The sequence below is a fragment of the Equus caballus genome, chromosome 1 (genome assembly GCF_041296265.1).
Source record: "Equus caballus isolate H_3958 breed thoroughbred chromosome 1, TB-T2T, whole genome shotgun sequence".
NCBI classification, from domain to species: domain Eukaryota; kingdom Metazoa; phylum Chordata; class Mammalia; order Perissodactyla; family Equidae; genus Equus; species Equus caballus.
Genome location: NC_091684.1, coordinates 129,483,866 through 129,509,260, shown reverse-complemented (window position 1 = coordinate 129,509,260; position 25,395 = coordinate 129,483,866). Strand labels below are relative to the sequence as shown.

Here is a 25,395-nt window from a genome sequence, read left to right as displayed (position 1 = left end):
AAATGGCCAACAGGTATATGAATGGTGCTCAACATCACTAATCAGGGAAATGCCAATCAAAATTATTAGATATTACCTTACACCTATTAGGATGGAGAATTGTAAAAAAGATATGTGTTGGTGAGGCTATGGAGAAAGAGGAACCCTTGTATACTGTTGGTGGGAATGTAGACTGGTTCAGCCATTATGGAAAAAATTATGGAGGTTCCTCACAAAATTAAGACTACCAATCCCTCTTGTAGGTATATAGCCAGAGGAAATTAAATCACCTCAAAGAGATAGTGGCGTTCCCCTGTTCATTGCAGCATTATTCACAAAAGTCAAGATATGAAAACAACCTAAGTATCCATTAACAGATGAATGGATAAAGAAATGATGGTATTCACACACACACACACACACACACACACACACACACACAAACACAGGACTATTTTTCAGCATTTAAAAAGGGATATCCTGCCATCTGCAACATCATGGATGGACCTGGAGGACATTGTGCTGAATGAAATAAGCCAGACACAGAAAGAAAAATACTGCATGGTCTCACTGCATAGGAGCAGAGAGTATAAGAATGGTGGTTTAGGGGTGAAGAGGTGGGGGAAATGGGGAGATGTTGATCAAAGAGTACAAAGTTGCAGTTATGTAGGATGAATAAGTTGAGAAATCTAATGTACAACATGACTATAGTTAATAACACTGTACTGTATATTGGAAATTTGCTAAGGCATAGATTGCAGGTGATCTGACCACAAAAAAATAAAATGGTAACTATGTGAGGAGATGGATATGTTGGTTAGCTTGACTGCAATAATCATTTTCCTATGTGTATGTATATCAAAACATCATGCTGTATACCTTAAATATATTCAATTTTTATTAAAAATAAATATAATAAAGTCAGAGGTAAATTAAAGAGAAAATTAGCAACCTGCAAAGAAGCAGGAAATGTGTTCAAAAATGAGAAAAATTAATAAATGGAAACTGATCCAAAAGTCTTGCAAATCGTAGACTTGTCAGGCAAACACATTAAACAATTATTATAAACATATCCCATGTATTCAAAAGTTGAGACATGAAAGATCTATCTGTTAAAAATAAAAGAATCAAATTGAACTTCCAAAGATGAAAATTAGTGTATGAAATGAAAAACACTGGATGGTATTAACATCAGATTGCACACTATAAAAGAAAAGATTGGTGGACTTGAAGATACAGCAGTAGAAACTATGGAAAAAAAAAAAACACCAAAATATTTTGCAATGCAAAGTGCATCATGATGTGATGCTATGCAACAACTTCAAATGGCATAATATAGGGTTAAATAGAATCTCTGAAAGATATAAGAGACAGGAGGGGACAGATAAAATATTTGACAAAAGATGTGAAAGCCCTATCTACTGAAAATATAAAATATTGCTGAGAGAAATGAAAGGAAGGGCTAAATAAACTGACGATATACTGTGTTCAGGTTTGTAAAACTCAATATTGTTAAGATGTCAGTTCTCCTCAAATTGACCTAAACATTCAACTATCCCAATCACAATCCAACAGCTGTTTTTGTAAAAGTCGATAAGCTAATTCTAAAATTTCTATGGAAATGCAGAGGACCTAGAATAGCAAAAACAATTTTGAAAAAGAACAAAGTGGGAGGTTTCATACTATCTGATTTCACGTCTTACTATAAAGCTACAGTAATCAAGACATTGTGGTATTGGCATCAAGATAAACGTACGGGTCTAGCAATAGACCCACAAGTGATTTTCAATAAAAGGGCCAAGGCAATTCAATATGGAAAGGATCGTCTTCAACAAATGATGCTTGGACAGTTGGATATCCATGTGCAAAAAGATGAATTTAGACCCCTACTGTACAGAAAAATAACTCAAAATGGATCTAAATGTAAGAGCTAAAACTCTTATAAGAAAACTTAGGAGAAAGTCTTTGTGACATTTGATTAAGCAAAGATTTTTAGCTATGATATGAAAAGCACATATGACAAAAGAAAAAAAATGATAAACTGGACTTCATCCAAATTAAACACTATAGTGCTTCAAAAGACACCATCATAATAATCAAAAGACAAGCCACTAACTGGGAGAAAATACTTGTAAATCATATGTCTAAGAAATGATTTGTATCCAGAATATGTAAACAATTCTTTCAACTCAATTATACAAAGACAACCCAATTAAGATTGGGACAAAATATTTAAATAGACATTTTACCAAAGAAAATATAAAAATGGCTAATAAACACATGAAAAGATACTTGACATCATTAGTCATTAGGGAGCTGGAAGTTAAAACCACATTGAGATACCACTTAACCCCTAACACTGCTATGATAAAAATGTTACCAAGTGGTGAGGATCTGGGGAAATGACTATGTTGCTGATGGGAATGTAAAATGGTATAGCCACTTTGGAAAACAGTTTGGCAGTTTCTTAAAGAGTTAAACATAAATATATCACCTAGCAATCTCATCCCTAGATAACTATCCAAAATAAATGAAAATATATATTCACACAAAGACTTGAAGATGAATGTTCATAGTGGCATTATTCATAATAACCAAAAAGTGGAAATAATCCAAATGTCCATCAGCTAGTCAGTAAATAAAATACGGTATATCCATGAAATAGAATACTATTAAGCTATAAAAAGGAACAAAGTACTGATACATGCTATATAACATGCATAAATCTCCATTATGCTAAGTGATATGAGCCACAAAAGACCACAAATTGTATGCTTACATTTATATTAAGGTAGATGCTACAACATGGATGAACCTTGAAGATATGCAAATGGGCATGAGAAATATTCTTAGGGTCATAGAATTATTCTACAAGCAGATCGTGTTGGTTACAGAACTCTGTAAATTACTAAAATTTGTTGAATTGTATACTTTAAAAAAGTCAATTTATAAGATGTAAATTATACCTCAGTAAAGTCATTTTAAAAAGCCAGTCAGTTTTTCATCAATTGGTGCTGGGAAAACTGGATACTGAGATGCAAAAGAATGAAGTTGGACCCTTACCTTGCACTATATACAAAAATTAACTCAAAATGGATCAAAGACCTAAACATATAAGAGCTGAACTGTAAAGCGCTAAAAGAAAACAGGGGAAAAACTTCATGAAATTGGATGTGGCAATGATTTCTTGGATATGACACCAAAGACACAGGCAACAAAAGAAAAATTAGATAAATTGGACTTGATCAAAATTAAAATCTTTTATGCACCTAAGGACACAATCAACAAAGTAAAAAGACAAAGCACAGAATGGGAGAAAATATTTACAAATCACATGCCTGATAAGGGATTAACATCCAGAATATATAAATAAGTCCTAAAATGCAACAACAAATAACAACCCAACTTAAAAATGGACAAAGGACTTGAATAGACATTTCTCCAAAGATATACAGATGGCCAACAAGCACATGAAAAGATCTTCAACATCACTAATCATTGGGGAAACGCAAATCAAAACCACAATGAGAGACCATTTCACACCCATTAGGACGGCTATTATTAATAAAACAAAACAAAATAGAAAACAGGTGTTGGCAAGGATGTGGAGAAATTGAAACTTTTGTGCATTGTTGGTGAGAATGTAAAATGGTCTAGCCATACAGGAAAACAATGTCAGTGCCTCAAAAAATTAAACATAGAATTACCATATGATCCACCAATTCCACTTCTGGGTATATACACAAAAGAATTGAAAGTAGGGACTCAAATAATATTTGTACACTAATGTTCATAGGATCCTGCATTATTCACAATAGCCAAAAGGTGGAAATCACCCAAATGTCCATTGATGAATGAACTGGTAAACACAATGTAGTATAAAGATACAATGGAATATTATTTAGCCTTGAAAAGGAATGAAATTCTGATATATGCTACACTGTGGATCAATATTTAAGACATTATGCTAAGTGAAATAAGCCAAATACACAATAAAAGTATGATTCCATTTTTTGAGATATCTAGAATAATCAAATTCATAGAGACAGAAAGTAAGATGGTGGTTACTAGATGCTGAGAGTAGGAGAATGGGGAATTAATATTTAATGAATACTGAGTTTTGGTATGGGATGATGAAAAAGTTCCAGAGATGGATAGTGGTGATGTTTACACAACACTGTGGATGTACTGCTCCTGAACTGTACAGTTAAAAAGGGTAAATTTTGTTATGTATATTTCACAATAAAGAGTCAGACTGAAAGAGGAGATATTATTAAATGATGCTGTTGGATAATGTATTTTAATATGCTCAAAAATTGATTTTGAGTTATCAAGAGATTGAGATATGTTTCTGTACTTTATAATTAAGTGAAATTAAGTATTTTAACAGTTACAAGTTTGTTGATCTTTACCATATTTGTAATGATAACGTCTGGAACCACATTCGTTTGTAAAATGCTTTGATGGTAAAATAACCAATTGAGAAGTTCTCAGAGAACTGAACATTTATTATTGATCATGGTGTTAACTGGAAAGATTAACACAGATAAAGTCAAATCTGACAGGAAGAATGTGAATGGTCACCTGCCTAAGGCTTTGAATGCACAAGTACCTATGCTTGTAATTTACCAACGGCATCTCTCCCTAAAAGGTTTGCTTCTTGATTTTTTTTCAGAATGTTCAATGGGATGGTAAAAAACTCAATTCTTTTTTAGAAACCACACACACATAAAACAACAAATTGACCTCTTTCTGTCTATAAAGACACATTGTAATAAAATGAAAAGTACTTTAAAGCCTTTCCACACAGAGCTACTCTGCTTTAATTGGGAAAAGTTTTGGAACGTAAGTATTAAATTGCTACTTTTTTTAATGGAGGGAAAAAAGATGTCAAAACAAAGGGTAAAAATCTGGCTATGGTATTGGGCATACACAAAATTAGCTCACTGACCACTTATCTTTTCAAAGTCAAACAATCTCAGTCAATAATTGTGAGGTCACAACTATAAGGAAACAAGAGAAATGCCTTTTACCACATGTGACAAGATCTGTGTCGTGACAATAAAGTTGATTATGGGGACTAGGACTTGCTTAATGATATTAGCTCCTATTTATATTATGCAAATCACTGCATATTTAATTATGAAAATCACCACATTCTATTTTAAAAATTACTAATAACCTATCTTCACCAAGAAACTCCCTTTGCCACCACACCAATAAAGATTTATTCAGTTTACCAGCTACCCTGTGATAGGTTTGTTCAGGTCACCTAATGTGCCTCTAGAATATAGACCTCCCTAGGCAATCTTCCCCATTTGTTCATTAAGTAAACCCACAGCCTAAGTCCTAGCATACATTTAGGTTGTAATTATGTATCATCTCTATTGCAATAATGCCCTAGTTCTGAAAGTACAACTCTTCAAATGGAAAGAAAGCAATGTATCATGAATGTCAGATGCCTGTATGTGCCAGGCACTGTGGTCGCTATTTCATATACGTTAACTCATACAAGTCAACACCTGTTGTGAGGCAGGTGCTATTAGTCTCACTCTACAAGAGAAAACGTGAGGCTCAGAGAGGTTAAGGTCAAGATCACACATCTAGAAGGTGGTAAGACAAGGTAAGTCTAGCTCCCAAACCCCCATGTTTTTCATACTGTACTTATGCTTCCACTGATATGGGTGACAGTCTCAGGGCTCACTGGCTTTAGGGGGAGTTTTTGCCCCTATACTAAACAGCCCTAGCCAGCCACAGGTTCTTTTAGTCCTTGTGTTTGACACTTTCTTCTGTTATCTCGCCATCAGTTATTCTCATTGCTGTTAGTGTGACTCTCTGGCAGTCTTTTCCCCATACCCACTTTTTTATCATTTGTACTATCTTTAAAAAAAACTCACCAAGCTTGTTAGAACTTTGGATAACAGAGAAAATAGGCTGTGAGGACACTTACTTGAGACCTGACACAACTCTTCTGTGTTCTGATGAGCATTGGAGGGCAGAGTGCTGGCTTGTTTGCGTGTTCTGGGCTATCTCACCTCAACTCTTCACATCACAAACAGAAGGGGTAGGTTTATATATGTGAATAAGGCAAGAAATACGTGTTGGTGGGTGTGCATATAAACAAAAATTGAGATGGAGAAAACATCTTAATTCTTATTTTCCATAGGTCATGGAGAACACTGAGGAAATATCAAAGTGAACCAAATCATTGCTTCTTTGTTACAAAGGCAGAAAATGAAACACCATAAGGTAAAAGATTTAATCTCTCTTTCTTCCCTAAAGACTTAAGTTGTCATACCATGAAACACAGTCTGTTCTGCTGCAAGGTATGTGTGTTTCTGTAATGTATATTATTGACTCATATGCAATTGGTAAATAGGGGAATGATATCAGTCCTATGTGGAAGTTGCATTGGTTCAGACATTTTTCCCAGTAAGCTAATATGTTGAAGCAGTCAGAGGCAAACTTTCTGACAACTAAAGAGGAACTCTTAGCAATATATGAAGAGCCTAAGAAAAAAGATGAAAATCCTTCAAGTGCAAGGAGTGGCACATTTAGTGCCTTCAAAAACCTCCTAACTTTTCGCTATGTTAAGCTGTCTGGGAAGCTGCGAGTACAGGTAGGCTGTGAAGACATTTCATCTGGTGATTAAGAAAAAAGCATTGATTAATGAAGAAGGCTACCTCTAGATCATATGTTTAGTATTGATGAAAATGGTTTCAATTAGAAGTGATTGATTTCAAGGATCTATATCTGAAAGGAAGAAACACAAGCCCAAAAGTTTAAGGCTGCAAAAGATGGACCAACTAATTCTCTGTGCAGATACTAGGGGAAATTTAGGATTATTGTTTTTGTTACTGCTCAGATTACAAAGTTCCAAATCTATTTTCCCCATAAGCCTTTTCTTTTTTAGGGCATGATTTTGCAGAATGTGAGGTTTTCATCTTATTAGGGGCAATATGAAGAATTCATTAGGCTAGAACAATTTCTTCAGACAGATTTTTCCAACTGTGAAGTTACCCTGAAACATAATAGAAAGCGATAATGACCTTCAGGAGGCAGGAAAATAAACAGTTCTGGAGTAGTTTGGAACAATGGGTGTTCCGAACACCAAAGGTCTGGGGCTGGCAAATAGTTGAGGCAGAGGAGCAAGCACTGACTGAATGAATCTAACGGTCCTCCTGTGAACCGTTTCCCCTTTAAGACAATTTCTCCACATCCTCACCAACATTTAGTGTTTTCTTCTCTTTTTTCTTCTTCTTCTCCCCAAAGCCCCCCAGTACATAGTTGTATATTCTAGTTGTAGGTCCTTCTAGTTCTGCTGTGTGGGTCACTGCCTCAGCATGGCTTGATGAGCGGTGCTAGGTCCACGCCCAGGATCCGAACCAGTGAAACCCTGGGCCACTGAAGCAAAGCACATGAACTTAACCACTCAGGCACGGGGCCAGCCGCATTTATTGTTTTCTGTTTGTTTTTTGTTTTTTTGCAATAGCCATCCTAATGGGTGTGAAGTGATATCTCATTGTGGCTTTGATTTGCATTTCTCTAATGATAGTGAGGTTGAACATCTTTTCATGTGCTTATTGGCTATCTGTATGTCTTCTTTGGATACCTGTCTATTCAAGTCTTTGCCTATTTCTTAATTGGGTTGTCCTTTGTTGTTGTTGTATTTTAGGAGCTCTTTATATATTCTAGATGTTAATTCTTTATCAGGTATGTGATTTACAAATATTTTCTCCCATTTAGTGGGTTTTCTTAACTCTGTTGATAGTGTCCTTCCATGCATAAAAGTTTTAAATTTTGATGAAGTCCAATTTGTCTATTTTTTCTTCTTTTGATGCCTGTGACTTTGGTGTCATATCCAAGAAATCATTGCCAAATCTGGTGTCCTGAAGCTTTCCCTGTTTTCTTCTAAGAGTTTGTATAGTTTTAGGTCTCACATTTAGGTCTTTGATCCATTTTGAGTTAATTTTTGTATATGGTATTAGGTAAGAGTCCAATTTCATTCTTTTTTGCATGTTGCCATCCAGTTTTCCCAACACTATTTGTTGAAAAGATGTCCTTTTCTCATTAAATGGTCTTGGCACACTTCCCTAAAATCACCTGACCATATATGTGAGGATTTATTTCTAGATTCTATATTCTGTTGTACTGGTTTATATGTCTGTCTGTATTTCAGTACCACACTATTTTGATTACTGTAGCTTTGCAGTAAATTTTGAAATCTGGAAGTGTGAGCCTTCCAACTTTGGTCTTCTTTTTCAAGACTGTTTTGGCTATTTGGGGTCTCTAGACTTTCCATTGAATTTTAGGATGTATTTTTCTGTTTCTGTAAAAAGATGCCATTGAAATTGTGAAATGGATTACATTGAATCTGTAGATCACTTTGGATAGTACTGACATTGCACCAATATTAAGTCCTCTAATCCATGAACATGGGATGTCTTTCCATTTATCAGTCCCATCTTTAGTTTCTTTCAGCAATGTTTAGTTTTCACTGTACAAGTCTTTCACCTCCTTAAGCTAATTCCTAAGTATTTTATTGTTTTTGATGCTATTGTAAAGAGAATTATCTTAATTTCTGTTCCAGATTGTTCATTATTAGTGTATAGAAAGGCAACTGATTTTGTACATCACTTTTGTATCCTTAAACTTTGCTGAATTTGTTTATCCTAACAGGTTTTTGTGTGTGGGACTATTAGTGTTTTTTACATATAAGATCAAGTACTCTGCTAACAGAGATAATTTTACTTCTTCCTTTCCAATTTCAGTATCTTTTTCTTGACTAATTGCTCTGCCTAGAACTTCCAATACTATGTTGAATAGAAGTAGAAAATCTAGCATCCTTGTCTTATTCCTCCTCTTCGAGGAAAAGCATTCAGTTTTTCTCCATTGAGTCTGATGTTAGCTATGAGATTTTCTTATGTGGCCTTTATTATGTTGAGGTAGTTTCCTTCTATTCCTAGTGCTGTTTTTACCATAAAAGGCTCTTGAGTCCTGTCACATTCTTTTTCTGCATCAATTGATTCATCATGTGGGTTTTTCCCCCTTCGTTCTGTTAATGTAACATATTATATTGATTGATTTTTATCTGTTGAACCATGCTTGCATTGCAGGAATAAATCCACTTGTTCAAAGTTTATAAAACTTTTATTATGCTGTTGAATTCAGTTTGCTAATTTTTTTAGGATTTTTGCATCAATTTTCATCAGGGATATTGGTCTGTAGCTTTTTTTTTTTTCTTTTCTTGTGTTATCGTCTGGCTTTGGTATCAGGGCAATGCTGGCTTTTTGGAATGACTAAGTATTCCCTCCTCTTGAATTTTTTGGAAAACTTTGAGAAGGATTGGTCTTATTTCTTTTTTAAATATTTGGTAGAATTCACTGCTGAAGCTATCAGTTGCAAGGTTTTTCTTTGTTGGGAGGTTTTTGATTACTGATTCAATCTCCTTTCTAGTAATAGGCCTATGTAGATTTTTTTATTTCTTCATGATTCATTCTTGGTAAGGTTTTGTGTTTCTAGGAATATATCCATTTCATCTAGGTTATACAATTTGTTGGCATACAACTGTTCATAATACTGTTATAATCTTTTTTATTTCTATAGAATCATTAGTAACATCCCCACTTTTATATCTGCGTTTTGTAAGTGGAGTCTTCTCTTTTTCCTGGTCTAGCTAAAGGTTTGTCTACCTTGTTAATCTTTTCAAAGAACTAGCTTTTGGTTTGAGATTTTCTATTGCTTTTCTTTCTTCTATTTTGCTTAGCTTAGCTCTCATCTTCCTTCTACTAGCTTTGGGTGGGTTTAGTTCATTCTTCTTTTTCTAGTTCCTTAAGTTAACAGAATGTTGATTTCAGATTTTTTTCCTAAGGTAAGTACTTAAAGTTATAAATTTCTGTCTTAGCACTGCTTTCATCACATTTCCTAAGTTTGGGTATGTTGTGTTTTGCTTAATATACTTTCAGGGTCTGTTACTAGATGTGTAAATGTTTATAACTGTTACATCTTTAATGTATTAAACCTTTTAATATATAATTCCTTCTTTGTCTCTTGTAACCTTTGTGGACTTAAAGTCTATTTTGTCTGAAAATAGGATAGCCACCCCTGCTCTCTTTTGGTTGCTATTTGCATGGAATATCTTAATCTTTTTTACTTTTAACCTATCTGTGTCTTTGGATCTGAAATCAGTCTCTTGTAGACAGCATATAGTTAGGTCATGTTTTTAAATCCACTTCATCAGTCTCTATTGATTGGAGTTTAACCCATTTACATTTAAAGTAATTACTGATAAGGAGGGACTTGTGTCATTTTGCTGTTTGTTTCCTATATGCCTTATAGCTTTTTGTACCTCATTTTCTGCATTAGCGTCTTTTGTGTTTAGTTGATTTTTTTGTAATGAAACATTTTAATTCCATTTAACATCCTAAAGTAACAACACTCTAATTTGAATTTTCACCAGCTTAACGTCAATAGTGTATAAAAACTTTGCTCTTATATAATTCTGTATTTACTTCTTCAGCCATTAATATCACAAAATTACATCTTTAAGAATTGTCTGAAAACATAGACCAATAACTTTTATACATTAGTCTCTTAAATAATGTGGAAAACGAAAAGTCGAGTTACCAATCAAAGTTAGAATACTGGCTTTTATAATCACCTATGTATAACTTTACTGGAGATCTTTATTTCTTCACATGGCTTTGCATTCCGATTGTCCTTTCATTTCAACCTGAAGAACTCCCTTTAGCATTTCTTGCAGGGCAGATCTAGTGGAATCAGTCTCCTTCAGCTTTTGCTTATCTGGTGATGTTTTAATTTCTCCCTTGTTTCTGAAGTTTTTCCAGATGTAAGATTTTTGGTTGAGTTTTTTTCTTTTAGCACTTTGAATATATCAAACCACTGCCTTCTGACTTCCAAGGTTTCTGGAGAGAAATCTGATACAGTAGTCCCCCCTCATCCACAGTTTCAGTTACCCACAGTCAACTACGGTCCAAAAATATTACATGGAAAATTCCAGAAATAAACAATTTCTAAGTTTTAAGTTTTGTGCTGTTCTGAGTGAATAGCATGATGAAATTTCATGCTGTCATGCCCAGGATGTGAATCATCCCTTTGTGTGGCATATCCATGCTGTGAATGTGACCTGCCCTTCAGTCACTTAGTAGCCATCTTGGTTATCAGATCATCTGTCATGGTATCACAGAGCTTGTGTTCAAGTAACTCTTATTTAATAATGGCCCCAAAGCACAAGGGTAGTGATGCTGGCATTTCAGATATGCCAAAGAGAAGCCAGCCATAAAGTGCTTCCTTTAGGGGCTGGTCCTGTGGCTGAGTGGTTAAGTTCACGCACTCCGCTTCAGTGGCCCAGGGTTTCACCTGCTCGGGTCCTGGACGCAGACACGGCACTGCTCATCAGGCCATGCTGAGGCAGCATCCCACATAGCACAACCAGAGGCACTCACAGCTAGAATATACAACTATGTACCGGGGGGGCTTTGGGGAGAAGAATAAAGAAAAAAAAAAAAAGATTGGCAAGAGTTGTTAGCTCAGGAGCCAATCTAAAAATAAAAAAAGTGGTTCCTTTAAGTGAAAAGGTGAAATTTCTCAATAAGGTAAGAAAAAAATCATATGCTGAGGTTGCAAAGACCTACAGTTACTTTTAGTACAGTATATTGTTATAATTGTTCTATTTTATTGTTGTTCATCTCATACTGTGCCTAATTTGTAAAGTAAAAACATAATATATAGGGCTCAGTACTATCTGTGGTGTCAGGCATCCATTGGGGATCTTGGAATGTATCCCCTACAGATAAGGGAAGACTACTGTAATCTATGTAATGAGTCTCTTCATTCTTGCTGCTTTCAAGATTCTCTCTCTTTAGCTTTGGATAGTTTGATTACAATGTGTCTTGATGTGCGTCTTTGACTTCACCCTCTTTGGAATTCACTGAGCTTCTTGATAGGTACATTAATGTCTTGAATCAAATTTGGCAAGCTTCTTGCCGTTATTTCTTCAAATAATCTCTATGCAGCTTTCTCTTCTTTCTGGGACTCCCGTAACATGCTCCCTGTTCAATTTGATGATGTCTTACAAGTCCCTTAGGTTCTGTTTACTATTTTTCTCCTCCTCAGACACAGTAATTTCAACTGTCTGGTCTTCAGGTTTGCTGATGAGTTCTTTTGCCTGCTCAAATCTGCTGTTGAACCCCTCTAGTAAATATTTTATTACTGTACCTTTTTGCTGCAGAATTTGGTTCCTTTTTATATTTCTCTTTGTTGATGTTCTCATTTTATACATCATTTTCCTGATTCCCTTTAGTTCTCTGGGCATATTTCAAAGTCTTTTTCTAAGTCCAATGTGTGGGCTTCCTCAGGGCCACTTTCTGTTCCTTTGAATAGGCCTTGTTTCCACTTCTTTGTATGCTTTGCAATTTTTTTCTTGTCAAAAATTGGGCATTTCACTTTATAATATAGTAATTCTGGCTATAAGATTCTTCCCTATCCCCAGGGTTCACCACTTTTTTTTGATTGCTGAAGGCTGCTGCCCATCTGTTTTGAGACTTTTCCAAACTATTTTTACAAAGTCTGTTCCTTGTTGTGTGATCACTGAAGTCTGTTACTTTTCTCTGATGTCCAGCTGTTTTGACAGAGATTTCCTTGAACACCAGTTCTCCTTGTCTTTGCAGATTAGCTGGGTGCTAGGACACTCCTGCAGTTCTTTAGCTAGGCTTGCTCCAAGCCTAGGGATCAGACCAAGGTGAAAGCTTAAGGTCTTAGATCTTTTCTGAGTATGTGTTTTGCCTGGGCATGCATGTGGCATTCTAAATCCACCCCCATATACAGGTGCTTTTCAATGTCCAATTTCCTAAAAATCTCACCCCTGCTTCTCCTTTGGGCCTTACAGGGTATATCTTATCTCTTGCCCTAGGTGTCTGAGTCTGTAGTTACCTTGCACCTTTACAAGCAGTGCCCACCACTATTCCTGATTTACAAGTTATGCAAAACAAAGATGAGCACCTTGAGTCAGTCTTTCAGGTACCCCCCCCCCCCCCCCCCCACAGAGAACAGAAAAGACATACACAAGAATTTGCAAATAAAGTCTATTCTGCCTCCTCTGGTTTGAGAGGGAACTGAGAACCAAGCTTCTGCCACTTCAAGAATAAGACTGCCACTGCATTGGGGCAAGGAGGAGTAAAAACATCATAAATCTCTCCTACCGTTCTGAAGATGGTTTTTCTTCACTGGGCACTGTCTTGGTTGCTGTAAACCTTTGACTGCTTTCCAGAGCTCCAATAAAGTTGGTTCATCCAGTTGCTGGTTTTCTTTTTTTTTCCTCCAATGTTTCTGTGGGGGAACAAGAGCTTTGGAGAGTCCTAGTCCACCATTTTGCTGGTGTCAACTCAGGTCAGCTGTTGTATTCCTATCTGCAATTCTAGTGTCATGACAAAGCTTTGAACAGAGTATGTTTTAGATACATGTATGGTGATTGAACTTTGGTTAGTCAGACTTGGAAATATTGTGTAAATGTTAAAAAAAAAAAGGTCTCAAAATTCTCATTCTGATAGTTTGCATTTAAAATTAATGAATATATTTTGTTCCAATTTCTTGCAATTACCAATCTTGTCTCTTTTTTTTTTTTAGGAAAACCACCCCTGAGCTAACATCCATGCCCATCCTCCTCTACTTTATATAAGGGATGCCTGCCACAGCATGGCTTGACAAGTGGTGCATAGGTCCGCATCCGGGATTGGAACCAGCAAACCCCAGCCCGCCAAAGCAGAATGTGTGAACTTAACCGCTGTGCCACCAGGCTGGCCCCAATCTTGCCTCTTTTGCTGGCCGTGATGACAGTCACTAGAGAACAATAACTTTTATACAAACTGTTATGAAATGAAAATTCTCCATACACTCTTGGTACCAAAACATTAAATGAAGTTTATTGGTTTCTGCCAATGTTTTCCACTTTATAGTAGCATATATTCTTGTAACCTGTCTCATTGTGGTGTAAGGCAGAAATGAAATATATAAAACAAAAATAATATGTCTTACAAATATTTGACTGTTCTTTAAAATACTAAAATAACTTTCTGATAACATTCTTTCCATAGTATAGATATTAATTTTGTTCATTTAACAAGGATGTTTAATGCTGACTATGTTCTGTTATTTTAGGATTTTCACTAAGCAGACGCACACCCAGTTTCTACAGGTGAAATCAAGTCAGTCATCTAAAAACCTCATAATTTCCAATCAAATTAGAGTCTTCTGTTTCCAGTAAAATGGAATTTATGGTGGTGCTAATCTGAGTTAGACTGTGTCGGCAGAAAACGACAGAAGTTGATTTTTTTTCTTAAAACTTTCTGCACAATGAATAGAGAATTCTCAGATTTGTAGTTTATTTTACATTCTCTGCATGTTCATTGTATTAAGTTGACAATCAAAATCAGTGGCAAAACTTTTCCTATCTGGCCTGTCTTGTCGTACTAGATTGAGAAGTTGGTATGTGTGCCAATATTTAACCAAAGTGGAGAGAAATGTATTAGTGAAGTGACCTACTGGACCCCCCTTCATTAATATAGGTCACAGTAGATTATTAATTATATCAGTGTGCACGGTGTCTATTTCCAGGTCTTAATCCCAAGGCCTACCTTCCCTCCTCTTCCTTAGATTGTTACTTGGCTTATAAAGAGTTTAGTTCTACTTGAATAAAAGGGAATGGAAATAGATTCCTTGACAGCACTTTTACAAAACAAATTGCAGCTGCGCAAAGATTTTGCTTTGAAAGCATATAAAGGAAATCAGTATTTTTAAATGTCTTGATCAAACCATCCTATGAATCTGACTATCACGCAAGAGAAGGCAGTTTAGTGTGAAGACATGAAAGGTACATCTTTACTTCTCTTTGTGCTCACATCAGTTTTTTTGCGTGATCATTTTCCCAGTTTCACGACTGACTACAATGGTTACCATTTCTAGGCACTTCGTATATTTTTAGCTGAAACAGTAATTATTCCCTTAATGCTTGCTTTTGTCTAAGACAAGCCTTTCAAAATTGTAGTAAATTAGTTACTTCATTTTAAATTTGGTTAAACTACTATTCCCCTTCCATGCAACATCAAGGCCTCTGGGAGGCAGGGCAGATGACTTTCATTTTTATCAGTACTACTCATTTCTATTGGGTTAACTTCTCCCCTTTCTATTCTGTACCAAGGTTACAACCTTGTAGCCAAATGAACTTATTGTTCATAACAAACCCCAAAGGCTCAGCTGTAAAAAAGAACCCTATGTTAACTTCAAATATTGTATGAAATGACCCTGCAGCAGGCTCTCCTTTGAGAAGTAATAAAACATTTTATGAGTATTAATTTGAAAAAATAAACTCATTCAATCCTCAGGCTCATTTTGTTCATATTCTCAGTTTTTAAAATCCTTTTTCCTCTAACTATTCAACCAACTCTGGTTAATATCAGGGACAAAGAAAATTTATGAAGTATTTTCCTTATGAGCTATGTAAACATATTCAAGGACTCAAATTTTCAGGTACTGTCTACTTGATAATGGGTACTAATGTCAAATAGAAAAGTTAATAGCTAAATAAAAATGACTAAATATTAACATTCACAGACTAAAAGTTCTATGACAAACTTTTTCTTTGGACTTTCTTCAGGAACTAAGATTTAGGATAACCACAAATACACAAGTATTTTTATCATATATGTAAACAGAGAAAAATCTTTTAAGGTAAAAATTGGGAGAAAAATGATTAAAAATAGAAAAGCAGGAATGTTAATACATGTAATTTCACTTACCTTGCAAGTTTTCTACCCATTTTGTTAGAACCACTGACCTTTACCAAAGTGCCATACATTAGTTATATCATACTGTATTAGGTAGAATATGCTAATATAAAGATATCCTGTAACAAAGACCTGGAAAAAAAAGTGGCTTAGGCAAGATTGATATTAATTTCTGTCTTGTAAAACAATCTGGAGGTAGGCAGTCCAGGCTGGTTATGGTAGTAGCACTTCAACAAAATTACACAGCAACCCAGGATCCTTCCGTGTGGTTCTCTTCCACAGTAGAGCGCTGCCTCTTCTCTAGAGTCCAGGCTGCCTCACTACCAGATCCACTTCCAAGTAACAAGATTGAGAAAGGGCAAAAAAAACAGTCACACCATTTTGAAGGACACATATTTCCGCTCACAGTTCACCAACCAGAACAGTCATACTTTCGAGAGACTGACAAAGGTAGTCTTTGTTCCAGGAGAATGTCTGTGCCTAACTGAAAACCAAAGGTTCTATCACTAGATGAAAAGGAAAGAATGGATACCGCGGGGAAACTGGTCTTCTCTGGACATAGCTCATTTAGATGCTTGCATAATTAGAAATTCAAACTTGAAAATGGTTCTACTGGGAATATGCCAGGATTTACTAGCTGACAAATACCTACTATGCTGGGTTTACTTTTCTAAAGGATTAGTTTACTTCCTTCCTTCACTCACCAAAAGCAATACAATACAAAACACTATCTCCGAATGAGTTCCAAGGTATGTTTTATTGGTATAAAACCAAAATAAGGTGATGTAATTGTCTGGTCTGCCAATTAGCTACCCAGAACTAGGTGAAAATGATTTTCTCTTGTAATTTTTTTACTGACGGAAAAGGAAAAATTTTTTTTATGAAATAATACTGATTCGTCTTGGCAATTTATTTGACTCAGCAACTGCAGAGTACTAAAACAAAAATAGTTAATTTTTATCAAATAAGTAAAAAGTCGGTAATAATTTTGTTACAGCTTCTGAAAAAACTGGTAAAATTATAAAGCAGAGAAAGATTTCTCAAGCCATCTGTGTATTTTTCTCCTTTATTAAGGGAGAAAAAAAAGTCTTCATGATTCTGCCAAAAGATCCTCTAACAATGCAGAAGTAGTCATGGAATGTCTTAAACCTCCATCCTATTGATGAATCTTCTTTCAATCTTCCTATGCAGGAGACTATTTAAAGTCACATTACACAGCAGCTACTGTGCAATAATAATCTGATGCAATATAGCCATGATCAGTTTGCTTGTACCTGATGCAAAAGCTCTCAACTCTAGGCCTGCATTATGATATGTAAAAAAGTTGTCCTCCATCTAATATCTTAAAAACTACCCCCAGTGTAATCATTAGAGCATCAAAGCTACAAAACAGATCCATATAAAGTTATTTTTGTTTAAAATACACATATCCCAAGTTTCCATTTTCTGGAAAAGGCAGAGCCCAAAAGTTACACTGCAAAAGCCACTTTGCAGGTGGCTTTATTTAGTTGACCCAAGATGAATCAGTGCCATTATTGTTGTATAGCTATGAAACAGATCATCATCCTTTACTTCATTACATTTCTTCAATATAAAGTTCCCAGTGACTATGCGATCACAGCCAATTTCTCCATTTCCAAAGAAGCCAAATAAAGGAACACTAGGAAAAAACTTTCTAAATGCATCAGCCTCAACATTCCCCTTGGCTCTGTAATACTGAAAGCCCCTGCCAACGCATGCAAACATGAAGCCAATGGTGTTCTGTTCTGGAATATTGGCTGCTTTGAGGCGCTGCATCGCAGCCTCAGCAGTCTTCTCATCATTGACATCCTCGTTGAGAAGCACTGTGGCGCTCTGAATTCGGTGTCCGCTAAATGACAGTCCAACCACACCTGTGGCATCAATATCCAGAGGGTTCCTAGAAAATTACATGAGAAACGTGGTGATGTATCATGAAACAAAATTTAAATTTTGAAGTGTAAAAGAAAAGAAACACCGTCCTGATTCACTGGTTGGGAGCTGCTGCCTTTAGCAGCTTACAGTTAGTCCAAGGTTTACTCTGCCAGATAACAGGAGTATTAATAAGGTTAAAAATTAAACTATTGAAATTAATACATTTAAAGAATACAGAAGGCAGATCTATAGAGAAGTAAGCAACTATTTTTTCAGTCACAAATAGAAAAGGGCAAATGTAGCCCCGCAAAGATTTCTGAAACCTATCCTGGGTTTTTAGATGGTTGTATAGAGTATCCTTACCTTTCTCACTTCTTCAAAAGAAACCTTACACTTTTATTCATATACACATGATATCTACTAGATGAAGCTTTTTGGCATTATTGACATCTTTGGTATCTTTTTTTACCCTACCTGAGCTGTCAAATTCTAACAGAGGTGTATTAAATATTCAATCATGGAGGGTAATTTTATTAAGAACCTATAACTCCAGAAGTTTTAGCTTTATGTTGTTTGGTCCATAAAGAAATACGTTACATTGCTGTGTCTTCTTTATTGTTTGAGTCTAGAATTGAGCTTAACCTAAAGAAACACGTGTTTTCTTTTTGTATGTATTTGACTGGTATTTTTTAATGAAATATTTTATCCTTACTAAAGAATATATAAATAAAGTGTCAATAAAGTTATAAAGCACAATATAGTGAATACCCACTGGGGAAAAACAAGTTAAGTACCTTACACTTCTATCATGTTTACCAACATCTATGAAATGGGCAAGATTAACGAGAAACCAAGAGTCAAAAAGCTTAAGTGAGGGGCTGGCCCAGTGGCACAGTGGTTAGGTTCACACGCTCCACTTCAGCAGCCCAGAGTTGGCGGGTTTGGATCCTGGGTGTGAACCTACACACACACTGCTCATCAAACCATGCTCTGGCAGGGTCCCACATACAAAATAGAGAGATCTGCAACAGACATCAGCTCAGGGCCAATCTTCCTCAAACAAAAAAAAAGCTTAAGTGACCAAGATAATAAGGCTAGCTAGTGGCAAAACCAGTTTCTAGAGGGCAGAATCCATCTTCTCCAGTCCTCTGCTGCTCCTTTAACGTTATTACATTTCCTCTTTGGTATACAGTTGCAATATGTGTTGTCAATCTCTTGCCTCAACGAATTATGTACCTGTCTTTCTCGGGGGTGGGGGGAACACAGTGGCTAGTATCTGGACACCATTAAATGGAGCACTGATTTACTCAATGGCTTATCTTACCAATGAACAGTATGAAGACCACATTAACATTCATGTGTCATATAAGGGGCAATAATTTTTGAGAGTATATTTCCCATATTAGGTATAAAAAGTAGATGATATATAGACAGCCATGCTAACAGGCTAGCACCTCGGATGTTATGTCTGAGTGAGAGATTGACATTTCAAAGGTAAACTGTATGTTAAATCACCACTGCCCTATCTGTATACAATTTAAAGGTAAAAGCAAAGACACGGAAAATTTTGCAAGGGAAATAACCCACAGATCACTACCAAGAATTAGGTGTATTTATGCATGAAATCCAATGTTTGATATCCTGCTGCTTGGAATTTAATGCACTTGGCTTTCCTCCCTTCTTCCTTGCTGGCAGTCCAGGGACCTTGACTGAGCTATTTGCTTTCCCTGATCCATCGGTCGAGACTACCAGGAGGGAGATTATAACTCGGATGATTTACAGTGCTCTTAAAGATACTGATTTCTAACAGTCTGTCTCCACATCACCACTCCAGGATCCCAATACTAAACACAAATATAGTGAGAAACAAATACTAGTGTTGGCAGGAAGCATTTGGGAGAGAGGGGAGCCTCATTTTCCTGCTTTTGAAAACAGTTTATGTCCACTTAATTAGCTCAAACTCAAAATACTATATACTTTCATTAAAAATGGAAAGGGAGTGGGGCTGGCCCCGTGGCCGAGTGGTTAGGTTCCCACACTCCGCTGCAGCGGCCCAGGGTTTCACCAGTTCGAATCCTGGACGTGGACATGGCACTGCTCATCAGGCCATGCTGAGGCAGCATCCCACATGCCACAAGTAGGAGGACCCACAACCAAGAATACACAACTATGTACCGGGGAGATTTGGGGAGAAAAAGAAAAAATAAAATCTTTAAAAAAAAAAAAAAAAAAGGAAAGGGAGTAATGGCCCCCAAGACACAGAAGATATTTTTTATCTTTGAAAGCAAAAGCCTTAGTAACAAAATCAAAGATGCTCAATTTTTGAGCTTGAAAAAGCCTTTCAATAGATCTAGTACAGAATTTCAAAAAAGTGTTACAAGTAATCCTAGTACACCGGCAAGATGCTCCACAGAAAAAAAGCTTTTGTGACCAAACAGATTTGAGAACTGCCACAGATGGTAATATTATCTCCCTTCTAGAAGACTTCCAAAGCACTAAGCATATCAGAAGCTCTGAGAAGTTTTACCATAAAGATTTGCTGTTTAACCATGCATTTTCTTTAGAGGAGGAAACAGAACTAGAGAAGAAGTAACGCACTGCAGTGACAGAGCACAGAGCTGTCAAGGGAGACAGCAGTAGATATCGCTGAAAATCAATTTTGAGGACCGTATGAGTCCACCTAGGAATAAATTCTTAAGAGACAACATATATAAATTTCATCAACTATGAGCAGAATTATGTTGAGTAAGCCCTCAACCTATGTCTGTTGCAAAATGGAATGAACTGTTAGTTTGGCAATTCTTTAAACATGTTTTTAAGAAACCCAAGGTAACAAAAACCTGAGAACATTTCCCACCATGAACAGAGGAAATCAGACATACTTTTCAGAGGTCAGCGATGCCAGGTTGTCCACCTGGCCTCCAGCCAAGATGACATTCATATCACTGAAAGTGCTTACGACTCGCTGCAGATAATTACTGGCTCCCGCCTTACAGCAATTATAGCCAAATACAAGGACCACACGAAGCTCAGGGTTATCTAAAAGACCTGCAGAGAAATGAAGAGCAACAATTAAAGACAGCCTTAAAATAGAAATCTTTAATTTACTTTTATTATCTACATTTTACAAATGAAACATTACTGCTAATGACTTGCACTCCTAGCTAAGTGCAATTTAGTACTTAAGCTGTCAAGTTTTCCATTTTTTACAAATTTAACACTACTCAAAATCTTTGCTACAATTTTTCCCCATAAAAAAACTAAAGGCTATTTGAAAATAACACAATCAATGTTCAACACAAATAAGGAAGCAGCTATGTAACTGAGCAGCCCCTTGGTGGACCTTGGTGCAAGCCGTCTCCACGCAGCCCACCAACTGGAATGAAAAGGAACACTGGTTCACACAGAATAGAGTAAACAGCAGTGGGAATTTAAAGATCCAGAGAAAATGGAGAGAAAAGGCACTAACCACCTGTACTGACCTGTAGTGAGCTGAATGGTGGGCCCCTCTGACCCCAAATATATCCACGTGAAATCCCTGGAACTGATGAATGTAACCTAATTTGGAAAAAGGGTCTTCATGGATGTAATTAAGGATCTTGAGATAAGATCATCTAGATTATCCAGGTAGCCTCTAAATACTACGACAAGCGTCTTTACAAGAGATATACAGACACACACAGACGGAGGAGGAGGCAGCGTGACCACAGAAGCAGAAACTCAACAGCCACCAGAAGGTGGCAGAGACAGAGCAGAGATTCACCCCTAGATCCTCCAAAGGGAGTGCAGCCCTATCGACACCTTGATTTCAGACTTCTGGCCTCCTGAACTGTGACAGAATAAATGTCTGTTGTTTTAAGATCCCAAGCTCGTGGTAATGGATTAACCATTGGAAACTCATTCCAAAGCAGGAAAATGTTCAATTCTGCAGCATACAGACAAAAAGCAGCTACCATCAAGGGGCAGACTAGCCTAACTGTACTCACGCACTCCTCCACAAGCTCCAGGATTTGCACGTGTGCCTCCGGCACCTTGTTTACAGACTATCAATTTGAAATTTGCTAGTATTACCAACTGGGTGGCTTCGGGACAAGAAAAAAAATACCAACACCTGACCCATGCTCACATTTCCACTGACTCAGCCACATGACTTCCATCTTGACAGACCTAAGGTGAAGGTTAGAAACAAGGCTCACTTAAGGAAACTGGAGTGGGGGTGAAGGACCAATTATTAACACCAAATAATGACTTATCCAGGGAAACTGTCTCTGGTCCATTTCTAATTCCCTACACAGTAAATCACTGATTTGGAGAGTGAAAAGGATGTTAATATACAAATCCAGTACTTTCATGACACCATATACCCTAAACCATTACTAGAGGGTCTTTTTTTTCCCCACACAGACCTGCCTAGCAAATTTTGAGAGAACGTTTTTTCTTTTTTTTTTTTTGAGGAAGATTAGCCCTGAGATAACTGCTGCCAATCCTCCTCTTTTTGCTGAGGAAGACTGGCCCTGAGCTAACATCCGTGCCCATCTTCCTCTACTCTATATGTGAGACGCCTACCACAGCACAGCTTGCCAAGCAGTGCCATGTTTGCACCCGGGATCCGAACTGGTGAACCCCGGGGCCGCGGAAGTGGAATGTGTGAACTTAACTGCTGCACCACTGGGCCGGCCCCTGTTTTCTCTTTTTTAGAATGACTTTTCAGAGTTGCAAGAGGGCTGTGGGATCAACAGTCTAGTCTTATTTTACAAATAAGAGCTGCTAATCCCGGAAAAGTGACTAGCCCAGGACAGTATCATAGCAGACTCTAGATTAAAATCCACATCTCCTGAAGAGTTTTCAGTTTTAGAAACCTAAAAACTTCGAAATCTCTACCTTTCCTACAGTTTTCTAAGCTCTAGACCTTCTTACAATTGTCTACTAAATATTTTCGTTGGAATATCTAAAGGTACCACCCTCAGTGATTTAACAAACACATACCCAGTGCTTTCAACATCTTCCCCCAATGGTACTGTTCTAAAGTGGAACCACACACACTAAAATCTATAGAGAACAAATCCACCTTAGCCCAGGCTGGTTGCCTGACAGAGCAGATGGATCTGTATTTAACCAACAGACACCTGGAGCTTCAGGTGTGTTAAAAGAAGGAAAGTGCAACTCAAACTCCTTGCCAAACAGAGGCCTAAGACACACACCTACGACAACGAGCACCCAGTTCCTTCTCAGATAAATTCTGATACTACCTTCAGCCTTGCCTCAGTTCACCTCAGTGGGGACATAGGACAGATAATAGGACAAGTATCTTAGGTCTTTCAACTTCAAGAAAGCACACGGGCCATATCCCCAGCTCAGCTGCTGCTTGGGCAGACGACTACTCAACCAGCACACCTACGAAAAGGTGCAATCTCCAGTTCATTACTACTTGAAATCCAGCTGTGAGAGCTAATCAGTCAGACTGAGTGCCTAAACAACATGTGGGCCATCCATTCCTTTGGTGGTTCTAAATATTCTTCGATTAAGCAAAGCGCTCAGTAACCAGACCTCATTGGTTTGGACCCTACAACTGCTTTTACTGAGTCATATTTGGGCGATGCCACTGGTGTTCAGAGTGACGTAATCAGAAACAGCTTAAAAAATTCAGTCTATTCACTATAAGGGCACTGCGGATCCACTAGAAGAACTGATCTCAGTTATCAGAAAACAGGGAAGAGCTGTCTTCTCACGCCCTGGAACAGCCACACCTGTGGACCACCTCTAGCAAATGTTGACGGTATGCATTTCACGTACTACCCTCAGCCTGGGCTTTACTATATTCCTCCTACACATGTCTCTCAATTCAGAATTCCTCCACTGATATTGTATGTATCTTTACAAGCTGCCTTAAATTCATTTTCAAGTAAGGCAGAATGTGAATTCATTACAGCTAGGATCAAGCTGGAAGGTTAAAAGGAAAAAAGAAAAAAAATAAAATCTAGACTCCAAGACTAATGTCAGATTCAGGAAAGCCAACTATGAAGAACTATTCCAAAGACAGGCTCAGACTGCTTTAGGTATGCATGCTCAGATTTCTATTCTTTTTAGAGAAGCCACTCTGAAGACAACTGTTGTGACCTATCTGAAAGTGATGTAATCTAAATGAATGTAGAAAACCTACTTCAAAGAAAATGCCTATGTAAGAGACTAACACCATGAACAATTCATGGACAAAAGCTGGGTTCTCCTTTCCCCACCAGCCCTTAGGTTTGAGCACCTCTTCCTTCCCTGTATTTTCACACCTATCTTTTTTACACGAGGGGAGGTAGGTAAGTATGAAGTCAGCACAGTAAGGACGTGGCCTGCGGAGTTAGACCTGGGTCGGAACTCAGGCTCAACCACTTGCAGCTGTGTGACTTTGAGCACGTCAACTTGACTAAAAGTGGGACAGGAGCAAGTTTCAAGGGTGGTTGTGATGATTAAAGAAGATAATGTCATAAAGAAGCATCTAACCCCGGTGCTTGGCACCCAGCAAGGCTCAACAGAGGAGAGAAAACAAAGCACATTCTGGCTAAACTGAGGGCCCTGACCACAATTTAGATTTGTTTAACCAAATAACGGAATGATGAAGCTTAAGGCAACATTTCCCCTTGAATCAAATGAATCCAAAGTGAACATCTAATTTAGAGGGGCAAAAAGAAAGCTTCCATCCCACCCGCAAAACTGGCTGGGGGTCACCTGCGTTGCCCTGAATTTCATGTAACTGTCATGCTTTTTGAGATGCACCTCATCCAAAAATAGCTCTGATGTTGTACAATGAGAAGCTGTGTCACTGTGTATGTGGTAGGGGATTAAAAAAAAGAGAAGATCCACACATTATTCAGCTCCATGAACATGGAGCCTGTGGCACGAGGGCTGAGGGTGAGGGCATGTCGGCCCGGGGCTATATTCCACCACCACTGTGACCTGGGAGCAAGCCCCCACAAGACCTCTCAAAGTTTGACTTTTCTAGGACTCTGCTCTTGTAGCTGAGTGAAGTCCACCAAAAAGGGCAGGAAAGTGTGATAGAATGTCAGCACCACATTCTTGTCACTTAAGAGTTTTTCAAGAGCTGGGCAGCTTCTAAAGCAGAGCGAGTTCCAGCACTTAGGTTTTAGCACCATTTTTCCCTGCCTTGTACCTGATCACTGCCTGTGGCCCCCTCAAGATTCTCTATGAAGTCTCCAGATAATTTAAAAACTTAGTCTTTCAATTTTTTTTGGAATCTGTCTTAACAAATAATTAAAATTCAGTTTTCACCCCTCCCAGTTGGTGGCAGAGTTCAAGAGGAGTCGTCGAAGGACCAAAAAGCAGCAAGCAGAAGGGACCTAACAACGCACAGACTAGATCACAAGATCACCAACATAACAAGAAACATGGCACTTGGGCAGGCACTGTTCTAAGCACTTTACAGAAACTAACTTATTTAATGCCCACAACAGTTACCCATTATGCTGTTCAGCTCCTAGAAAGTCCAGGAGGATTCAATGTCTTCAAAATCCACATTACAACATACAAATTACAACCCCTGTTACAGGACCCAACTCAGACCAGACTAAGTAATAAGCACACCCTCCAGGAAGGGGCCGCCCCAAAGGAAACTGGTGCCTATGGGGCTGTGCAAAAACACAGGCACTTCCACTCCTCTCCTTCCAAGAGCAAATGCATGAGCATTCTTCAGGACTTCCTCTCATGACTCTCAAAT

The 25,395-nt window shown here is 37.5% G+C and overlaps 2 protein-coding genes across 33 annotated transcripts in view; one reads left to right on the top strand and one right to left on the bottom strand.

The window, feature by feature from the left end:
* The window catches only part of NRG4 (neuregulin 4), a 121,744-nt gene extending 106,368 nt beyond the window's left edge, over positions 1-15,376 (top strand). For 15 of the 21 annotated variants that reach the window (XR_011425105.1, XR_011425119.1, XR_011425123.1 and 12 more), the window contains 2 exons: positions 6,146-6,228; positions 13,624-15,376. The gene's annotated coding sequence lies outside the window, so the exon portion shown is untranslated. Of the gene's footprint in view, positions 1-4,654; positions 6,044-6,145; positions 6,229-13,623 lie in introns of all 21 variants that reach the window. The other 6 variants (XR_011425099.1, XR_011425100.1, XR_011425066.1 and 3 more) reach the window with 3 other exon arrangements.
* Positions 1-25,395, bottom strand: part of FBXO22 (F-box protein 22) — an 86,484-nt gene that overhangs the window by 36,814 nt on the left and 24,275 nt on the right. For 7 of the 12 annotated variants that reach the window (XR_011425017.1, XR_011425018.1, XR_002811529.2 and 4 more), the window contains exons 6-7: positions 20,555-20,720; positions 13,200-13,326 (exon numbers count right to left, since the gene is read on the bottom strand). Coding sequence is in view for 5 of the 12 variants with exons in the window: in XM_070232959.1 (XP_070089060.1) it covers positions 13,221-13,326; positions 20,555-20,720 (272 nt within the window). In the remaining 7 variants the exon portion in view is untranslated. Of the gene's footprint in view, positions 1-13,199; positions 13,327-13,897; positions 17,698-20,554; positions 20,721-25,395 lie in introns of those variants that run through there. The other 5 variants (XR_011425025.1, XR_011425026.1, XR_011425027.1 and 2 more) reach the window with 2 other exon arrangements.